This window comes from Sorex araneus, chromosome 5, assembly GCF_027595985.1.
Source record: "Sorex araneus isolate mSorAra2 chromosome 5, mSorAra2.pri, whole genome shotgun sequence".
Lineage (NCBI taxonomy): Eukaryota > Metazoa > Chordata > Mammalia > Eulipotyphla > Soricidae > Sorex > Sorex araneus.
In genome coordinates this window covers 90,807,507-90,830,202 of record NC_073306.1, presented here as the reverse complement: position 1 = coordinate 90,830,202, position 22,696 = coordinate 90,807,507, and the positions used below count along the sequence as shown (strand labels likewise).

General features: G+C 40.5%; 1 protein-coding gene across 2 annotated transcripts in view; it reads right to left on the bottom strand.

Annotated features, from left to right (window-relative positions):
* Positions 1-961: 961 nt before the first annotated feature.
* The window catches only part of WDR47 (WD repeat domain 47), an 87,133-nt gene continuing 65,398 nt past the window's right edge, over positions 962-22,696 (bottom strand). For both annotated transcript variants that reach the window (XM_004620044.2, XM_004620045.2), the window contains exons 9-15: positions 22,594-22,669; positions 20,165-20,322; positions 17,479-17,648; positions 16,788-16,958; positions 12,144-12,275; positions 10,163-10,381; positions 962-2,307 (exon numbers count right to left, since the gene is read on the bottom strand). In XM_004620044.2, coding sequence (XP_004620101.1) covers positions 2,165-2,307; positions 10,163-10,381; positions 12,144-12,275; positions 16,788-16,958; positions 17,479-17,648; positions 20,165-20,322; positions 22,594-22,669 — 1,069 coding nt within the window. In that variant the 3' untranslated portion in view covers positions 962-2,164. The remainder of the gene's footprint in view (positions 2,308-10,162; positions 10,382-12,143; positions 12,276-16,787; positions 16,959-17,478; positions 17,649-20,164; positions 20,323-22,593; positions 22,670-22,696) is intronic.

The window sequence follows — 22,696 nt, the reverse complement described above, 5'->3', positions numbered from 1 at the left end:
GAGGAGGGTGGTAGGGAGACGGAAGACATTGGTGGGGGAAATGTACACTGGTGGAGGGATGAAATCATTATATGACTGAAACCCAATTATTAACATGAACACCTTTGTCATGATCTATCTCATGGATATTCAGTTAAAAAATTTTTTTTAAAGTAATGTGGACTTGGGGCTGGAGCGATAGCACAGCGGGTAGAGCGTTTGCCTTGCATGCGGCCGACCCGGGTTCGATTCCCAGCATCCCATATGGTCCCCTGAGCACTGCCAGGAGTAACTCCTGAGTGCAAAGCCAGGAGGCAACCCCTGTGCATTGCTGGGTGTGACCCAAAAAGCAAAAAAAAAAAAAAAAGTAATGTGGACTTCATGCCCAATTCAATCAGCTTAACCAATGGCTGAATAAGTAGCAGTACTCCTATATTTAAAAAATATCAAATTAGGGCCAGAAAGAGCAGAGGAGAAAGGCACTTCTATAGAGCAGACCTCAATTCAATCCCTGGCACCATATATAGTACCCTGAGCACCACTGGGGTCTCTCCTGAGTAGAGAATCAGGAACAGCCTCTGAGCATCACAGAGTTGGCCCAAACCAGCCCTCCCCACCAAAAAAAATAAAATCAAGTTGGTGGAAAGATGATTGTACAAAAAAAATTAACTCAGAAAGTGTAAGATGTATTATATGATCTCACTGATATATATAATACAAAGAAACAAAACATGAATGGATAAGAGAGTGATGAGCATGGGCAACAGAAATAAGATTACTTGGAAGGAGACTGGGGGTGGGTAGGAGAAAGGGTGGGAGAGGTATAAAGAAGAGTAGTGGACTTTGTTGTTCTGGAAAAAAATTAAAGTTATTAGAAGAACACTGAAAGGAAACAAAATTATGTTTTGAGCACTGATCCACCAAATATGCTGAGGGAAAAAACTAAATTAAATTGAAAGTCACAGACACAGGGTAAAATTTTTAGGTGTCAAGAGGTCTTTATTGAAATAATTGCACAGCTACACTTGTAATTACCCTTTCCACTTCTATACAATAGATTTAAAATGCTTGCTACATACAGTGCACAGACAGTTCAATAATTAGATCCAACTCAACTGCATTTGAAATAAATAAAATAGCCTATTTAATAATTTAAAGTAAAATCACTATACAATATGAAAATAAAGATACATAAATGTTAAGATCTACAGTGTTGTAGAAATAAATCATTATTCTGCATTACATAAAACAGTGCAAGAAAAAAATGCATGTTAAGCTTTTGGAGTGCAAACTTTAAATTTTCCATTTTTAATTATCATGCAGACATAGCATCTCAAGCCATGCTATAGTCTATGGCAAAGTTTTTCATTTTTCAAGAGGAACAATGCTCGCCAGTAAAGGTACTGTACCATCAAGTGCTGCATCACATGAGGAAGCTGGTGCTCTAGCTCCACAGTACAGTTTAGAAGGGAGGCATCTTGTTGCATTAAAAAATTTGAAATTAACAAGTTTCTGAAGAAAACTTACCTTTTAAGCCTGAAACAAAAATATGGACAAAAGAGAAAATATATCCCTGGATTTTTTTTTAAAGGGCCTTACCACATACAGAACTAAGAAGCAGCTTTCCAACTATCTTTAAACTCAATAATAACCCTTAGTGAAAATAACTGTGTAACTTTTGAGACTAATTTCTGACCTCTAGCTGACAAGTGGATACTTTATCATAGGATTGTAAGAAAAACAAAAGTAATTTCTGAACACCTAAGTTTAATCTGTGTAGAACTTAATTGTAGTACACTGGAATAATAAGCTTAAAGTATAGTTCAGCTTCAACATATGTATAAAACTGTTATTTAGGCAAAGACCGAGGAATGCATTTAATACTAAACCGTAAACACACTGTCCACCTTGACTTGGAGCACACACTGACGACAAAGAGCTCCTCCGCAGATTTTGGCAACAAGACTACATATAGCAGGACACAGCAGCACGAGCTCGCTGGAAGACTGAAAGCACTGCAGAGTAACACCACCAACACCTCTTAGCAAAGGGATACACGGGGATATGCGGCTTCCTCCTGCTAAGCCACTTTCTTGGTCAGACCTTGTTCTTCCCATTTATAATTTTCACAACTCAGTAGTCTTAAGTCTGTGTTTTCACAGCCTAGAGTGATGTCAGATGTACTCTAGCCACTGTAAGTCCAGAGGGTTACAGTTCTGTCTGCAGAAGATGACAAGAAGGAAAGATCCTGGGTGTGCCACCGGCACTGAATCACTTTGTCCTTGTGCTCTCCCACCACCATAATCGGGAGCTGCTTAGTGAGGTCTCCTATATAGAATAAAAAAAGAGATTTACATTATGAAGTAAAATATATGTGTAGATTTCTGATTTCCTATTACTTTTAGATGAAAAATCCTAAACTTAAAAAAATTATTTTAGGCACTGTGATTTTCTAAACTTTCATAATAGACAAAAAGTTTAAGCAAAGGTAAAGTACTAAAGAGCTCATTAAGTTACTAGTCCCTGGTAACACAGTCACATTTGACACAGCTGTCTTCTCTACTAAATGCTCTCGTCTTGATTTCTCACAACTCCAGAGCCAGTCACTACATTCTCAAATATCCTTTAGCTAGTTTTTTCCTCTCCTGACTTAAATTTTTGGACCTATATGTTATTTCCTATTTCATATACCTCATTTCCTATGACAGTCATGTCGTAACCCACATCACTTCATTATAAACTGATGAGAAAAAAAAAATCCCACCTGCCAGTGAAAGAAATGATGGAGAGGGGGGCAAAGAGATAGAACAGTAACACCCCATGTTTATCCCCAGCAACATATATGGTACCCTAAGCACCACCAGAAGTCACTCCTGAGCAGAGTCAAATGTAGCCTCTGAACACGGCTGAGTGTGGTGCAATCCCCTGAAATCAGTCAATACACACTGTTGTGAACCAATGTTTCTTTTAAAAAAAATACAAACAAAAAATCTCCACCTAAGGGAAATCTCTCTCTTTATCCCCTCTTCTACATGTTCTCTCCAGAACACTGCCAGGTGTGGCCATTCTCTCTCCCCGCCCCTCCTTCAAACACACACACTTTCTTTTTTTTTTTTAATTTTTAAAATTTTATTGAATCACTGTGAGATAGTTACAAGCTTTCATGTTTAGGTTACAATCTCACAATGATCAAACACCCATCCCTCCACCAGTGCACATTCCCCACCACCAAGATCCCGGGTATACACCCCCCCCTTTCCTCTATGGCAGACAATATTCCCCATACTCTCTCTCTCTTTTTGGGCATTATAGCTTGCAACACAGACACTCAGAAGTCATCATGTTTGGTCCATTATCTACTTTCAGCACTCATCTCCTATCCCAACTCATTCCTCCAGCCATCATTTTCTTAGATGATCCTTCTCTATTCCATTTGCCTTCTCCCCTCCGCTCATGAAGCAGTCTTCCAGCTATGGGGCAATCCCCGGCCATTGTATCTACCATCCTTGGGTGTCAGCCTCATGTGATGCTACCCCACACTCCACAAATGAGTGCAGTCCCTCTATGTCTGTCCCTCTCTGACTCATTTCACTTAGCATGATACTCTCCATGTCTATCCATTTATAAGCAAATTTCATGACTTCATCTCTCCTAACAACTGCATAGTATTCCGTTGTGTAAATGTACCGACATTTCTTTAACCAGTCATCTGTTCTCGGGCACCTCGGTTGTTTCCAGATTTTGGCTATTGTGAACAGTGCTGCAATGGATATCTACATAGGTACAGATGTCATTTCTATTGTGCTTTTTTGCATCCTTGGGATATATTCCCAGAAGTGGTATTGCGGGGTCATATGGAAGCTCAATTTCTAGTTTTTGAAGTATTGTCCATATTGTTTTCCAGAAAGGCTGAACCAGTAGGCATTCCCACCAACAGTGAAGGAGCATCCCTTTTTCCCCACATCCATGCCAACATTGGTTGCTTTTGTTCTTTTAAATGTGTGCCAGTCTCTGTGGTGTGAGATGATATCTCGTTGTTGTTTTGATTTGCATCTCCCTGATGACTAGGGATGTGGAGCATTTTTTCATGCGCCTTTTGGCCATTTGTATTTCTTTTTTGAGGAAACTTCTGTTCATTTCTTCTCCCCATTTTCTGATGGGGCTGGAGTTTTTCTTATACAGTTCTACAAGTATCTTGTATATCCTGGATATTAATCCTTTATCAGATGGTATTGGGTAAATATTCTTTCCCATTCTGTGGGTTCTTTCTGTATTTTGGTCACTGTTTCTTTTGAAGTGCAGAAGCTCCTTAGTTTGATGTAGTCCCATTTGTTTATGTTTGCTTCCACTTGCATGGTCAGTGCTGTTTCGTCCTTAAAGATGCTTTTAGCTTCAATGTCATGGAGAGTTCTGCCTACATTTTCTTCTATGAATCTTATAGACTCATGTCTGATATTGAGGTCTTTAATCCACTTTGATCTGACTTTTGTGCCTGGCATTAGACAGAGGTCACAGTTCCTTTTTTTTGCAGGGAGCTATCCAGTTTTCCCAGCACTACTTGTTAAAGAGGCTTTGCTTGTTCCACTTTGCATTTCTTGCTCCTTTGTCAAAGATTAAGTGGCCATATATTTGAGGGTCTGTGACAGGATGTTCAACTCTGTACCAATGGTCTGCAGGTCTGTTTTTAGCCCAATACCATGCTGTTTTAATTACTACTGCTTTGTAGTACAGTGTGAAGTTGGGGAAGGTGACGCCACCCATCTTCTTTTTTCCAAGGATTGCTTTAGCTATTCGTGGGGGTTTATTGTTCCATATAAATTTTAGGAGTGTTTTGTCTGTTTCTTTGAAAAACGTCATCCTGATAGGGACTGCATTAAATTTGTATAGTGCTTTGGGAAGTATTGCCATTTTGATAATGTTAATTCTCCCAATACATGAGCAGGGGATGTGTCTCCACTTCCTAGTGTCCTCCTTTATTTCTTGAAGTAATGTTTTGTAATTTTCCTTGTATAGGTCCTTCACCTCTTTGGTTAAGCTGATTCCATGGTACTTGATTTTCTGAGGTACTACTGTGAATGGGATTGTTTTTTTAATGTCTCTTTCTTCTCTTTCATTATTTGTATATAAGAAAGCCATGGACTTTTGGGTGTTGATTTTGTAGCCTGCCACTTTAGTATATCGACTTATTGTTTCTAGGAGCTTTTCTGTAGAGTCTTTAGGGTTTTCCAAGTATAGTGTCATATCATCTGCAAATAGTGATGACTTGATCTCTTCCTTTCCTATCTGTATGCCTTCGATATCTTTTTCTTGTATAACTGCTATGGCCAGGACTTCCAGTACTATATTGAATAGGAGTGGCGAAAGTGGGCTACCCTGTCTTGTGCCTGATCTTAGAAGGAAGGCTTTCAGTTTTTCCCCATTGAGAATGATGCTGTGGGCTTTTGGTAGATGGCTTTGACTATATTGAGAAAAATTCCTTCGATGCCCATTCTGCTCAGAGTTTTCATCATAAATGGGTATTGAATCTTGTCAAATGCTTTCTCTGCATCTATTGATATGATCATATGGTTTTTATTATTTCTTTTATTAATATGATTAATTATGTTGATTGACTTGCGAACGTTTTTTCTTTTTGGGTCACACCCAGCGATGCTCAGGGGTTACTCCTGGCTCTGCACTCAGGAATTACTCCTGATGGTTCCTGGGGGACTACATGTGATGCTGGGGATAGAACCCGGGTCGGCCACTGTGCTGTCGCTCCAGCCCCGTGACTTGCGAATGTTAAACCATCCTTGCATCCCTGGGATGAATCCTACTTGGTCATGGTGTATATCTTTTTGATGAGTCGTTGGATTCTATTTGCTGAGGATCTTTGTTGAGGATATTTTGTTGAGCATCTTTGCGTCTGTGTTCATCAGGGATATCGATCTGTAATTCTCTTTCTTTGTGGTATCTTTGTCTGTTTTTGGTATCAGGGTAATATTTGCTTCATAGAAACTGTTTGGAAGTGTTTTTGATACTTCAGTTTCCTGGAAAAGCTTAAAGAGGACTGGGAGTAAATCCTCTTTAAAGGTTTGGAAGAATTCACTAGTAAATCTATCTGGGCCAGGACTTTTGTGCTTGGGTAGACTTTTTATTACTGTTTCAATTTCTTTGATGGTGAGAGGTCTGTTCAGGTATTCCAGGTCTTCTTGGTTCAGCCTTGGGAGGCTATAGGAGTCTAGGAATTTATCCATTTCCTCGAGGTTTTCATGTTTTGTGGCATAAAGATTCTCAAAGTAATCTCTGAGGATCCTTTGAATTCCTGTAATTTCTGTTGTAATGTCCCCCTTTTCATTTCTAATTCGGTTTATCAGGGTTTTCTCTCCCTTTTTTTGTGAGTCTTGCTAGAGGTTTATCAATCTTGTTTATTTTCTCAAAGAACCAGCTCTTGGTTTCATTGATCTTTTGGATTGTTTTTTTTTTGGTTTCCTGTAAAAAACTAAAGCTCACCGAGGGGCGAGTGCACTCGCGGGCTCTCCAGGCGACTCTGTCTCACCACCCTCGTTCGGTGCTCTGGAACCACAGTGTGTGGACTGGATCGGGACGGCCGGTGGTCAAGGAAAGGCGAAGGAAGAACGAGGACCAAGCTAGTTGCTGATTAGTTACCGTTTATTCAATCTTCCATCTTTCTCATCTCCCACACTCCCAGCTCCGGCCTCTCTCTGGATCTACTGCCGCCTCCTTCTCTAGTCTCTCCTCCTTCCTAGTCTCTCTCTCAGAACCTCTTTTATTGATCATGGCACTTCCAAAGGGCGCAATACATTGACGTCACCAAAGGCACCAAAAGATGTTACAGGAAGAACATTGAGGCAACATTATTCTCTTGTATCTGCAGGCCAGTAATCTAGGCCTGCGGAAAGAAGATACAAAACCAAAACTGAAGCCTTCCTTTTGCTGAAAGCACTCGGATTTACATCCCAAAGACCGGGCTGGGCTGCCACATGAAATCTACATGTCAATTACAAACTAGGCAGCACCTAAAATCTACATCCCAAAGACTAGGCTGGGCCAGAGCCTGGAATCTACAATGTCAAGTCAGGCCTGGCTAGCACCTAAGATCTGCATGTCAAAGACCAGCCAGGCTTCTGTGAAAAAAGGAAAACTGCCTCTGAAATTATTTCCAGAAGGCAGCTGAAAAAGGGAAAATATTCCTGTCTGCAGTACAGTGTCTCCAACATCTCCCCCCTTTTTGTTTAGGACAGATTTTAACCATCATAACAATTCAAGCTTAAAATAAAATGCTAGGCACAAAAAGTTCAATAACAATAGCAGAACACCTATTCTCTAGGACAGATACTCTTTCAGCAGGACCCATCCAATGATGAAATCCCATGGTTGTGTTTCTCCTCTCCTTGTCCAACAAACATATAAGCATTCATAATATTAATCATTTTGTATGGGCATAGCAAGAGATGCATTAAGCTTTTAGAATTGCTCTCCTGGGGCCATCTCAATCTCAGACTACAGAGCTCAGGCCAGATTAGTCTTTCTTATCCCTAGCAGGGTCCTAGTCTCATCATTACTTTAAGATCATGACAGCACTTGTCCATGATCAAACTCTTAACTTATAGTTAAGAATGAGGCACTTTGGCCAGGCCCATCTCGATGCCAGGGTAGCACATAACTTACCGCTTGCCCTGGGTCCTTCTCGTCCCACGTCGGGACCCTGTTTTCGGGATGCTAGGAAATAAGGGCAGCTGAGGCTTAGGTCAAGAGAACAGATGCCCTGGAGGAAAATATCATGTAGAGCCAAATGACTCCCAGGTTACAAAAGCATAACATTTGTTAAGTCTTCCTGTGTCCACACAAAAAGGACTTGCTCTGAATAAACTATGCAAAGGACTCAAGGAGAAGAGAAAAACATTATTTACAAGTCAACAGAACACTAAGAAATAAGCTACAAATAAAGAGGAATAGCAGCACTGTAACGGGAGTAACCCAATAAACCTAAACTACCTGAAGCTATGTTATCCTACAGTTCCCATCTCATTAATTACTGCTCTGAGTTTTATTATTTCCTTCCTCCTGTTCGGATTGGGCTCCTTTTGTTGGTCATTCTCCAAGCTCTTAAGCTGTGAGGTTAGGTTACTTATGTGGGCTCACTCCTCCTTCCTGAGGAATGCTTGTAGAGCTATGAACCTTCCTCTTAACACAGCTTTTGCTGTGTCCCATAGGTTTTGGTAACTTGTGTCCTTATTGTCATTCGTTTCCAGGAATCTTTTGATTTCCTCTTTGATTTCCTTTCTAAATCACTCATTGTCCAATAGTAAGCTGTTTAATTTCCAGGTGTTTGATTTCATTTTCTGTTTGTGAAACACACACTTTCAAAAACAAGAAAAATTTTATTTGGTCTTAGTCCTATTCCTGGCACAGAGCTCCAAGTAAACCGTGCCAAAACTAAATTGAACTGTAAGCACCCAACTAGTGTCCAGAGAATTTCTGCAGGGGGGACCACTGCATGTGTGGGGACCACTCACACACACACACACACACACACACACACACACAATTTAATTCACAACCTACCACCCCACAGTTTTATATCTTCCAAAGGAATATCACTGTGTGTTTTTGGTTTTGTTTTATTTTGGGGCCATACCTGGCAATGCTCAGGGGCTACTCCTGGCAGTACTTAGGGAATCATATGGGATGCCAGGGACGCAAACTATGTTGCATGTATGCATCCTAACAGTTAGTTGTACTATGGCCCCCACTTGTGTTTTTAAATGCCTATAAAATCTTGTTTCTGATTTATTTTCCTCTCTCCCCCTTAATTCACTAAGTTCCAGATACTGACAATGGCCAGCCTCCTGCAGTGTCATGAACACCTCAAATCCATTCCTGCTTTCCACTTTCCACTTGCTAGAGTCCTGGCAAGGTGTTCTTTTCATCATTCAAGTCTGCAAAGAGCACTTCCCTAGAGAGACCTACTCTATCCTGCCAAATTTAGCCTTTCCCTGTCTACAAGTTACTCTCCAACTCTCTTCTCTTTGGAAGGAGAGGGGGGGTAGGGTCTGGGTCATACCCAGCAGTACTCAGTCAGGGCTTTCTCCTGGCTCTCTGCTCCAGGATCACTCCTGGTGGTGCTCAGCAGACTATACGGTGCCAGGAATTAAAACCAGGTCAGTAGTGTGCAAGGCAAGCACTTTAGCCTTGTACTATCTCTCTGGCTCCGCTTGCTAATTTTTTATAGCATTTGCCATTATCTGAAATTACATGATTTGTCTATTATATCTTATTAATCTGAAATTACATGATTTGTCTATTATCTTATTAATCTATAAAAAGCAAATTTCACCAAGAAGACATTACCTGCCTTATTCATTTATCTCTAGCTGCAATACAATATTTACTTAATGTACATTTAAAATGCACAACAGAGCCTGGCAAGCTACCCGTGGCGTATTTGATATGCCAAAAACAAGTCTCACAATGGAGACGTTACTGGTGCCCGCTCGAGCAAATCGATGAACAACAACGGGACGACAGTACTATGGTGCTACATTTAAAACTAAAACTAGACACAGAAGATATAATTATACCAATTATAAACAAAACCATTTTTTTCTTTTTTCGGTTTTTGGGCCACACCTGGCTATGCTCAGGGGTTACTCCTGGCTCTGCACTCAATCACTCCTGGCAATGCCCCAAGAGCCACATGGGATGTCAGGGATCGAACTCGGGTTGGCCATGTGCAAGGCAAGTGACTTACCTGCTGTACTATTGCTCTGGTCCCATATACAAGAAGCTTTGAAAGTAAAGGCAAAAAGGAGTACACAAATACATATTTTAATACCTACCATCTTTGAACTCTAGTGACTCCATCTACTAAATGTTGATTTTCTAAAACTCGTATGTTTCTCCCTAAGTGCCAGGGACACACCTGGGACATTTGTTCTACTGCTGAGCCATATCCATCTTTGAAATATTTTCTATACTGTTTAAAAATTAAAATAAGGTTTAAATTATTTAATAGTTTGCTACAATTTATCTCATAGTTGTGCCAGTAACTAATTCACTAAATATTAAAGTAAAGTATGAAAATATCATTGTCTCACCAGAATAACAATAACAACAAAGATTTCCAAATAGAATAGCAGAGAGAATAAACAGGAAAGGCTAAAAACAAAATCATAATTACCCTGTAGGTCTGTGACCTTTATTTTCATATCATACGATCCTGTTAACAAGTAGTGAGCTCCAGGAGAAAATCGAACAGAGCGAACATCACTGGAATGAGGGTGGTAACTTTGTACCATTCTTCCTCCCCTAATATCATATAACATGCAGCTAGAATCTTCTTGTCCTGTGGCTAAGAGACGGCCACTGGGATCTACAGCTACAGATGCCACTGCACTACCTGCAAAAAGAGGAATGGAAACTTCAATATGGAAAAATCAATAGCGCTAATTTCAACAGCTCTTTATGGTCACTGAACCACCCAATTCAAATTAGCAATCAATATATACTATGTTATTTCTAGGGGCAAGGTATGAGCCAAGATTTTATGAAAAATAAAGTTCTTTCTTGGGAGAACCTGCTATAACTGCATTATCTACACTGCATTTCCTAATCCAATATTTTCACTAATGCATAAATGTCCAGAACTACTACCTATAATGTAAAGAAATTAATAAAAAAAAGAAAAAAACAAGGCATGTTTTAGTGTATAGTGAAAAATATCTCAAAGCAACAGATGATATACTGCCAACAAAAATTCAACCAGGGGCTGGAGTGATAGCACAGCGGATAGGGCATTTGCCTTGCACATGGCCAACCCGGGTTCAAATCCCAGCATCCCATATGGTCCCCTGAGCAGCACCAGGGGTAATTCCTGAGTGCAGAGCCAGGAGTGAACCCTGTGCATCACCGGGTGTGACCCAAAAAGAAAAAAAAAATGAACCAAAAATAACTTGAGTCATTAAGACCGTGTATCCATTTTTTGTTTTGTTTCATTTTAGTTTGAGTTTTGGGCCACCCCCAGTGGTGCTCAGGGATTATTTCTGGATCTGCACTCAGGAACCACTCCTGGCAGTGCTCAGGGGACCATATGGGATGCCAGGGATAGAACCCAGGTCAGCAGTGTGCAAGGCAAATGCCCTGCCCAATGTGCTATCACTCTGGTCCCAAGACCATGTATTCTTTTTTTTTTTCGCTTTCTGGGTCACAACCAGCGATTGTTATTCCTGGCTGTACACTCAGAAATTACTCCTGGCAGTGCTCAGGGGACCATATAAAATGCTGGGAATCGAAGCCAGGCTGGCCACGTGCAAGGCAAATGCCTTACCCTCTGTGCTATTGCCTCAGCCCCAACCATGTATTCTTAAAGGGTGTCTTCAAGGGGATAAAGAATGCTTCTATAGAGAATAAAACTTCTAAACATCAACATGCTAATTAAAGCAATAACAATACATATCATTAACAATAACACTCTCCCTGAGTCTTGGTTTCCTAAACTAAAAAAATTTTTTTTTTTTGCGTCATAGTGAAAAATCTTAAATCAACACAGAATTCACCTATATGACTAAATTAGAAATTCTAATCTCAATTTGGTTCTTAATTCTCAATACAGTTAAATCTCCCCCCTGACCCAAGAAAAATAAAATTACCAGCTTTTTCCCTCTCAGAGAGCCCAGCAAGCTACTGAGAGTATACCACCCGCATGGCAGAGCCTGGCAAGCTCCCAATGGCGTATTAGATATGCCAAAAACAGTAACAAGAAGTCTCACAATGGAGACATTACTGGTGTCCACTCGAGCAAATCAATGAACAACGGGATGACAGTGCTACAGTGCTACCCTGCTGTGCTCAGGGCTTACTCCTGGCTCTGTGCTCAGGGATCAACCTTGGCAGTTCTCAGGAGACCCTATGTGGTGCCAGGAATCAAACGTGGGTCAGCAGCAGGCAAGGCAAAAGTTCTACCTACTGTATTCTCTTCAGACCCAACAAAACCTTAATTTTACAAATAAAAAGATAAAAACATTCTGAAAGCCTTGAAAGTCAACAATGAAAGTTATTATTTCAATTCTTCTCAAAGTGTATATTACAGTGGAGAGGGAATGTGTAATTTATAAAGCTGCTTCTTTTCTTATAAATTTATTTAAATTACAGAAAAAACCTACCAGTGCCATGGAACGTTGTGCCAACAACTCGAACACAACTTGGTACTCGAAGATCCCAGAATCTAACAGTCTTATCTTGAGAACCAGATGCAATCATCCAGCCACTCCAAGTGTAAAGTGCTAAAATGTGCCCTATAAAAGATCAGACAATCAGTTATTACTCTGGAACAGTGCTTTTCTCTAACACATTTGAAACATCATTGGGCATGTAATAATCCATCTGGTTAATCAAATATACTATATGGGAAAGATTTTCCACTTATGCTAGACTGGCCATTCCAAGAAATTAAAGTTGAGTAGAACATACAACATCAAATCATTCTCAATAACCTATTTTGATGATTCAGTAATTTAGAACATAATAATCAGTACTGGAAAAGTATTATCACTTAAAATCAAGGTTAATTTCCCACAGGAGCACAGAACTGTAGGGTTTGAGTGAAGAGGAGACATACCTGGGGCTACATTTCAGCTGTGCCATGTTTAGCTGTGAGATTGGACAAGTCATTCTGCCTTTTCAAGTTTCACTTTTTTCACTCATAAGATGAAGATAAAATTTTCTGCCTCATAAGGTTGTTGTGAGGATTAAATGAAGAAATTATATGTGTAAATAAAAGTTTTAGCAGGAAGTGTTATCATTACTGTGTTACCAAAATTCAGAGATTGAAATTTTGAAATAAACATTTCCTGTATTTAAGAAATCCCTTTTAATTGAAATGAAACTCAGTGAAAATGCAGAAAGGGAGAAAGCACAAGTTGATCAAAAAGAAAAGCAGCATCGAAGATTGACGTTACAGGAACTTCTGTCTGTCCATCCAAGCTCCCAGGTGAGGGTAATCTCCTGGCTTCCTGGCGAACAACCCCAGGCATCTCTGTAACTAAACATGGATTCCCTTCCTTAAAGTTGGGTCCCAGCAGTCCCACTTCTACAGCTCCTGAATCAACAGTTCTACTCATTACACCTCACACTGCTCACACTTACACTTACTTTCACCGGGTGAAAACAGGAAGGGAAGGAAGAGAACAACACCCACTCTGATCCCTGATACTCCCATAGATATGGTAGCCCTCAGCACACCAGGAGCACAGCAAATCCAATGGGAAATATGAGTAGAAACCCAAGTTCAATGAGTGAAAAAATAACATGAAAGGCTTTACCAGTACCAACCAGCTCTATAACTTTCAGGAAATGGCCCATGACACCATGGTAAGGATGTTTCATGAACTCAAAGAAACAAGGCCCAGGTAGTCAGCAAAGCACGTGAGAGGTAAAATGAGAAAACTACAATCAGAAATGAGAGAAATGAAGAGTATGGTAGGTGATGTAAAAAAATTACTCAAGGCCAGAGCAATAGTAAAGCAGGTAGGACATTTGTCTTGCATGCAGGCAACGTGGGTCCCTGGAACCATATGGCCTCCCCAAGACTCACCAAAAGTGATCCCTGAGCACAGAGCCAGGAGTAATCCCTGAACACTGCCAGGTATGGCATAAAAGGGGGAAAAAACCCTAAAAAGCAAAACAAAAATAAAACCTCAAGGCTCTTTCCATTATGGAGAAACCCATGTACTCTCCTGAGCACATATCTTTATACATCTCTCTCCTTCCTTCCCTTTATTGCCCCAATAAGCTTGATTTACTTCAAATAAAAATAATTATCTAGGGGCTGGAGTGATAGCACAGCAGGTAGGGCGTTTGCCTTGCACGCGGCCGACCCGGGTTCAAATCCCAGCATCCCATATGGTTCCCTGAGCACCACCAGGGGTGATTCCTGAGTGCATGAACCAGGAGTGACCCCTGTGCATTGCTGGGTGTGACCCAAAAAGCAAAAAAAAAAAAAAAATTATCTAAAAACTCAAGAGGTCTGAGCAGGAGAAAAACAGCAGCTGAAGAGAAAACTCTAAGAAACAACAGAAAACGGAAGAGAAAAAAAGTGGGGAAAAAAAAAAAGAACAGTACACCAGAGAACCCATCCCCTCCGAGGGGCCCCGGTGAAGAGGAGCTTCCTTGGAGGTGACAGGTTGCATTTCCCTCCCCCCCCACCCCAGCAGAGCCTCGAAAGCTGAGGACCTCCAGAACCCGGCCATGGCCATGCTCAGGGCCACTCTCCACACATTCGGAAGAGCCTCACGCACTGGGGAGCTGGTGGAGGAACCCAGGTGTGAGGGACTGGGGGCTGAGATCTCCAAGGCTGCTTGGGTCGGGACTGGGTCTCTTCCACCAAGATACCCCATTTTCCAGTAGCTAGGCAGTCACACCCAGAGCAACATCTAATAGCCTAGTTCTCCCTCTTGGAGAACTTGACAAGCTACCGAGAGTCTATTGCACACTTGGGAGAGCCTGGCAAGCTCCCCGTGGCATATTCATGTCCAAAATACAGTAACAGATATATACATACCTCTAAGAGAGCCCGGCAAGCTACCAAGAGTATCCCACCCAGACAGCAGAGCCTGGCAAGCTACCTGTGGCGTATTCGATATGCCAAAAACAGTAACGATAGGTCTCATTCCCCTGACCCTGAAAGAGCCTCCAGTCATTGGGAAAGACGAGTAAGGAGAGGCTGCTAAAATCTCAGGGCTGAGTGTAATAGAGACGTTACTGGTGCCCACTCGAGTAAATCGATGAACAACGGGATGACAGTGATATAGTGATACACTAGAGAACAATGTGAAGAGAAACAAAAACAGACTGACTAGAGTCTCTGAAGAACAGGAAAGCAAATCCAATGAAGAAATACTAGAGAAATCATAGGTAAGAATTTCCCCAATACCAAAATCCAAGAGGTCTGAAGGGTTCCAGCAAAAATAGACCCAAAGAGAAAAACTCCAAGACAATAATCAGAATTACAAAAGACAGAGACCAAATATTGAAAGCAGCAAGTTCAAAAAAGGTTTTACATACAAAGTAAAGTCCATAAGATTCATGGTTATCTATCAAATGAGACTCTGAGACAAAAGAGAATTATGGGACATAAGACAAAACCCAATGAATGAGCACCTCACCAACAATACTCTACCCAGCTAGATTATCATTCCAATTTGAAGGAACAATACAGAGATTTATGGACAAGAACAGCATAGGGAACTCATAGCTTTGAAACCTATTTTGCAAGAAGCATTTAAGGAACTTCTTAAAAAAAACAAGACAAACTTCTCAATACTGTGCCATGGAGCTTATGACTGCCTTCTACTAGATTGAAGGGTTGTTTATTGTTAGCTTGCTAAGTGATTTTATACTTATAATGAATTAACATTTCAGTTATATTAAAAGATCTATGTCTAGTTGGATGATTTTTTTACATTATAGAGATTTTTATTGCAATCTTTTACTTATTTATGCAGATAACTATTTTTTGAAGTAAAACAGATTTTATTTGGAGGGCTTTTGAAGGTGTGGAGGGGGAAGAGAGTGAGAGAAAGAGAGAGAGACACAGAGAGAGTAGTGTGCTCAAGGGAGAATGCAGGCTTCTCCAAGGGCAGAGAGAGCCCCTACACACATCCCAGCATTAGATATGAAAGCATGAAAGTACACATCTCAAGAAGGGAGATACACGTGCTCAGCCTTGTGGGCACAAGCAGCACATGGGCTTGGGGGGCATATGTGCCAAGCATTATCTGTTATATAGTAATTTCTAACATAAAACCAATCAATATACCCTTTTAAAATAAAAATACACTTTTACACTTTTATAGGCTTATTCCAGTTTTCCCTGACATTTTTCTTAATACTCCTCTCCTTATTTTTATTAACTTGTATACTTGTAAGATTTATCTATTTCATGTAAATTTTTAAATATATTAGTATAGAATTATCCATACTTTTACATTTTTTTTGTGCAGAGGGGAGAGGGTTGGGGGAGTCACACTCGCTGGTGCGCAGGGCTTACTCCTTGCTCTGTGCTCAGGCATCACTCCTGGAAGTACTCAAGGGGGATCATATGTGGTGCCAAGGATTGAACCTGAGTCAGCCACATGCAAGATTATCACCTACCCATTGTACTATCTCTTTGGTCCATACTCTTTTCTAAGGGGGAAGGTAGGGGACCCACACCCAGCAATGTTCAGGGCTACTCCTGACTCTGCTCAGGGGTGATTCCTGGAAGTGCTCAAGGGACCATATGGGATGCTGGGGATCAAACTCTGGTCTGGCCAAGTGCAAGGCAAGCACCTAGCCTCTGTACTATATGGATCTATATTCTTAATTTTTTTTTAACTTGTATACCTTGTAAAGAAAAAAAACAGAGACAGAGTATTAGGGGGAAAATTATCAGTTTATCGTTAATCTACAATTCTGTGGCATTTCAGGAATTTAGCTTTATTCATCTGTACATGCATAGGTATCACCACCTCCACGATAAATAAATAAAAATAAACCACCTCCATGTCTCTCAAGTGTGGGATAAAAAGAAACATAATAAGGAAAAAGCAAATAGCCAAAGTCAGAGGAACTGGAGATTTTTCTCTATAAAACTGAGCTCACATGGGAGTGGGCCTGGCTGGAGGGGCCCTTGGACTCTAGTGGAAGGATGAGGGCTCTCTAGCAACAGGTGTGGTGTTGGAATGATGTATGAACAAAGAATATAATCCACAGTACTGTAAATCCTGGTATTGCAACAAAGATGTTAAGAAAAATTTCACATTACATACCAGTGTGTCCACTCAGAGCATGGAGGCCCTGTCCTCTTTGACAATCAGTTGTATATATGTTACAATCCCCTGCTCCAGCACTTATTAAAATTGCTCCACCACTTTCTGGGCCTTCCATAAATGCCAAATCTCTAATTGTCCCATCATGCATACTAAATTCCAGATCTGGTCCTGAAACAGCAATAAGAATTAAAAAGAAAAAGAGATGCTGCTCAGTTCACTGTGATAATTTGAGATTGTTAAACTATCTCACAACTGGCCATAAATAACAGTAGAATTGCATGGTTTATATTTTCATTTAAGAATTTATTTTATAATCAATTAACTTCATTGACTTTACTGAGCAAAGAACTTCAGAAAATCAATACCCTGCCTTAAGTACCATCATCACTAAAAAAAGCTGTGCATGAATTTATCTTTTCCCCTTATAAGAATGGAAACAGAAGAGAGAGGCTGTCTAGAAACACTCATTAATACAATCCAATTGTTTTTAGACACACCTGATCTTCCATAAGAAGTTGATTAAAAAAGAACAATATTTCATAAATGTAACTAAGCCATCAGAATGTTAAAATATTCTCAAAGCCATATTCTTAGATTTTATTAAAGATAAACAAGAGACATATAAAACTACTACATGGGGAACTCTAAAGACTACATTAACAAGCTACCCCCCATACTCGTAACCTACCTGTTGCATTACAAGTCTCTGCATTGAAGGGCAGCACTTTGACATATTTGTCATTTGATCCTGTTGCTAATAACTGCCCACAGGGACTCCAGGCCACGCAGTAAATGGATCCTTTGTGATGTTTATTCCTTTTAAAACGGACCACTGGCTGTTTAGGTGTTTCATGTGCACTAAAAAGAAAAATTAAAGAGAAAGGTTTCAACCTCTTGCTTGCTCAAGCTAATGAATATGCCATTCTAGATTATGGTCATTTTTAAAGTTGGAAGTGAAAAAGAATATGATAATGTATTAATAATGTAACAATAATTTGTTAAAAACATGAGTTTACAGTGTATTAAAAAATCAAAAAGTAAAACTATAAATCATGTTTATAATAAGCGCTAACTTCAGACCACACAGGGAATGGAATATTTTTTTTAAAGCAGTTTTTGAGGGAAGGAGGAAGGGAGAGAGAAGAGTAAGAGTAATGCGCTCAAGAGAACTCAGCAGGGGCTGGAGCGATAGCACAGCGGGTAGGGCGTTTGCCTTGCATGCGGCCAACCCAGGTTCGAATCCCAGCATCCCATATGGTCCCCTGAGCACCGCCAGGAGTAATTCCTGAGTACAGAGCCAGGAGTAACCCCTGTGCATTGCCAGGTGTGACCCCCCCCCAAAAAAAAGAGAGAGAACGAAGGCTTCTCCAAGGGTGGAGAGAGCTCTACACACATCCTAGCACTAGACATGAAAGCATGAAAGTACACTTCTCAAGAGGGGAGATATGGGCGACACCTGTGCTCAGGCACTGCATGTGCTCGGCCACGTGGGCGCAAGCAGCATATGCGCCAGGGAATGGAATATTTTTAAAGGCTCTATTTCACATTTTAAAAAATAAACCTTAACTCAACACATAAAAGAAAAAGGTCAAAGTAATAAAGGTAATAAAGGGTCAGCTCAGAGTAAAACACTGCCCTGCATAGAAATGTAAGGCTCTGAGTTTAATCTCTGGTACCAAAAAAAAATTATTTTTTAAAAGGCAATAATGCTTCCAAATTCAAAAAGTTCAGTAACTATTAAATATGTAATACAAGTGGGCTGGTGTCCAGGGGCTAAGTACAGAGGTAAGGTGCCCCACCTGGTTCAATCTCCAGTATAATATATGATCCCCAAGTACTGCCAGGAGTGACCCCTGAGCAGAGCCAGGATAGCCATTGAGAAGTACCATACTAACATGTCCCCAAAAATGTGATGGACACTAATAGAACACTGATTAAAGAGTTAGGCTAACTAAAAAAATAGCTTTTTCTTTGTGGTCCAGTTGTGCTCATGTGATGTTCTTGACTAAGTGGTCCAGTGTTGTTCCCAGCAGTGTATGGGGGACCATGTGATACTGAGGAGCAAACCTGGGCCTCCCACATATGAAGAGTGTGCAAAAGCTAAACTAAAGATTCTATTCTGGGGGCTGGAGCAATGGTGCAGTGGGTAGGGTATTTGCCTTAGACGCGGCCGACCCAGATTCAATCCCCGGCATCTCATATGGTTCCCCAGCCAGAAGTAATTCCTGAGTGCAGAGTCAGGAGTAACCCTTGAGCACTGCTGGATGTGACCCAAAAAGCAAAAAAAAAAAAAAAAGATTCTTTCTGGTTGGGAATTTGTGTGTGGGAAGAGGGGAGGGGGGTTATTTTTATTTTGGCTTTGGGGCCATACCCTGCAATGCAGGCTTAATCCTAGCCCTATGCTCAGGAATCAGTCTTGGCAGTGCTTAGGGATCATATATGGTGCCAGCATTGAATTAGGTTTGGCCATGTACAAGACAAGCATTTTTCCCGCTCTTACCCACGTGAAGGGTGGGAGAAAGAGGAGGAGGAAGAGAACTGAACAGCTGCCCAAAGTAAATATGTACTTTAGGCACCCCACTCAGCTGTGCTCAACTTATCCTGGCTCTGTACTCAGTGATCACTCCTGATGAGGCCTAAAAGACCAGGTTAGGGACATGCAGACAAGAGCCTTACCTGTTTTCCTCAAAAAAAATATTTTATTTAAAAAAAAAATCATGAAGTACATTTTCATGTAGATTTCCTAAGCATTAATAATAATATTTGAGGGAGAAAGAGTGACAGTACGCAGGGTGAGCATTTGCCTTGCAATTGGCCAAGTCGGGTTTGATCCAGGGCATTCCATATGGTCCCCTGAGCACCGCCAGGAGTAATTTCTGAGTGCAGAGCCAAAAGTAACCCTTGAGTTTCGCCAAGTGTGACTCAAAAAGCAAATAATAAAATGTGAAAAGCCTAATCAAAGAAGGGCTGAGAATGTGGCTCGAGAACAGAACATGAGGGGCTGGAGCCGATAGTACAGCAGGTAGGGCGTTTGCCTTGCATGTGGCCAACCCAGGTTCGATTCCCAGCATCCCATATGGTCCCCCGAGAACTGCCAGGAGTAATTCCTGAGAGCATGAGCCAGGAGTAACCCCAGTGCAACGCCAGGTGTGACCCAAAAGGCAAAAAAATAAAAAAAGAACAGAACACGACTCTTGCATGATTCAGGCTCTGGCTGCCATCTCCAACTTTACAAAAAAAAAAAAAAATTGTTAAAACCTTAAAAAGGAAAGACAACAAAAATTCAAACAGCTCAATGTAACTCTAAAAAGGAGACCAGAATAGCTACATTAAAAATTAAGGCAGGACTGACAGTACAAACCACCTATCCTTACCTTCGATCAATTGCTTCTGGATAGGCACATACTCTCAGAGTTTTTGAGTTTGATCCAACAGCATATAAACCACCGCCAGGATGAAAAGCCACTGCTCTAACAGCTTGTGTGTCTTCTAGAGTATTAATGCAAACAAACTGCTTTTTTGACTTGTCATCCTACAAGAAAAATATTAAGTTATCCCATGAAAAAGAATAAATTTGAAAGAACTCATCTTTATCCCATTTCAGATTCACCTGAGCAGTTGGCACTTGATGTTTTCTACCTATGCTTTTAATGACAAATCCAAATAAATCCAAATCTTTTTCAGATTTTACTACTCACTGCTAAACCTAAAGCTCAAGTTGCCCATTCATATTTTTTTTGCTTACTAAAACAAAATAAAAGATTATATTCTCAGTATAGTAAATTTTCTTTAACTGTCAAGGTAAAAACTTAGCCCACATATATAAATAAACACCCTTACAAAAACAACACAGCCTCAATTGTTTGTTACAATAGAAAGTATAGAGGACTATAACCTAATCCATTTAGAATAAAAGAGAAAGTATTTGTGGTTCACTCAGTGGCAAATATTCCAAGGCCAGGGTGATAAGTCAAAGGGCTGGATGCAAGCCCTGCACACGTGAGTCCCGAGTTTGTTCTCTCTCGCCACCATTAGGTATAGTCTGGGAACCCTCCACCAAACCAGGCTCACACCTCTGAGCTCAGAATCACCAGGAGAGACTTACACAATTAACTCAGCATCACTGAGCACCACAACCAACCCCCACCACCCAAAAAATCCCCAATACTTTAATATCTCAAGGTGAAAGGAATTCAAGGTGAAAAGTAAAGATATTCTTATCCTTTTAGAACTAAATATTATTTTAATTAGAACATTTTAATTATTTTAATTAGAACATTTAATTTGAGCTTTTTTTGGAGGGAAAGGGAGATCTCCCACACACATAGTGTTTATCAGGAGACCCATGGTCCACTCCCAACAATATCTGGCCCAGCTCTGTGGGCCTGAAGATGCTGTGTTCTGAACCAATGTCACTGGGGGGGCCACCTAACCACACCTGGAGGTGCAGGATCAAGCTTGGGAGCTTCACATGCAAGGCACGCACTCCAGTTCTTTGCCATCTCCCAGCCATTCATTTTTATTTTAAACTGACAAGCTATCTGTTCACAGGAAACCAAGTTTAAATAGTTTTCTATAAAAGCTTTTGTGACTCCTGCTACTGGCACTTGAAACCTTCCTGCTCCCCCGCTCCCCTGTCTGGATCTGGAACAAGAACCACTAGACATGGTGTAGTCAGACACAAGCAAATCCTGTTCTTAGGAAGTAGGATGCCAAGCACACATGTCAAGGCAAGCCTCTCCTATCCTTCTTTGTATAAACCTCATGTATCACTGTGTTTAGTCTATAGAACTGAATCTGAACATTATTTGTATGAATTTATTTGTCTAGAAATATCATATTTCATTAATCCAAATATTAAAATCTACAACGGCCAAATGAAAAGTACCAATAAAGAAAAGGAGTAATACATAACTAAACTATAACACACTAATAAAAGTTAATAATGGCTGCTTTATAGAAAAAGGAATAAAGATATAAATTAACTTTATTCGTTCTTCTCTAATGTATTAAAAATTTAAACTTTGAAAAAAATGTTATCATTTAAAGAAATTTCAGGGGGTCAGAGGGATAGTACAGGAGGTAATATACTTGTCTTGCAAGCAACCAACCCCAGTTTAACCACCAGGACCACTGCTAGTGCCCTGGGAATTGCCAGGGAGCAACTACAGAACCAGGAATAATCCCAAGCATCTCTGGATGTGGCTCAAACCACCCAACCCAAAACACTAAAAAGATCTGACATAAAACTGCATTTCTAATATTTCTTAAAAACCTAAAGAAATGGAAACATAAAGCCAGTGTATTTCATTAGGCAATAGATAAATATTCCTTTTTATTCAACCACAAAAAAGGTAAACTTGTTACTTTTTGATTCTTTTATGGGGTTAAAATCTGAATAGAGGGGCTAGAGCGACAGCACCGCGGGTAGGGCGTTTGCCTTGCATGCGGCCGACCCAGGTTCAATTCCCAGCATCCCATATGGTCCCCCGAGCACAGCCAGGAGTAACTCCTGAGTGCAGAGCCAGGAGTAACCCCTGAGCATCGCCCGGTACAACCCAAAAAGAAAAAAAAAATCTGAATAGAGTGATGCTGCATATACACTAGTTAAGGCAGAATGCTTATCTTAAAGCAAAAACTAGACACAGTGATGAGCTACCAATAGGCAATTAACCAGAGTTCTGAGAATAGTACACAGCACCAGCAGCTTTGCCACAGTCATTAGTGGGCTGGTGATATACCAACATTAACAAAAATCACAAGTATACAAAGCACAGTGAAACATCCTTCCCTGAAATATTACCTCTTCCCCTTTTGACCTTGATAGCGTTCCTGAAGAATCTCCAAGAGTTGGCTTAATGACCGAATGTTCTGATGAACTGTTTGAATATAAATTAAGTAAAATC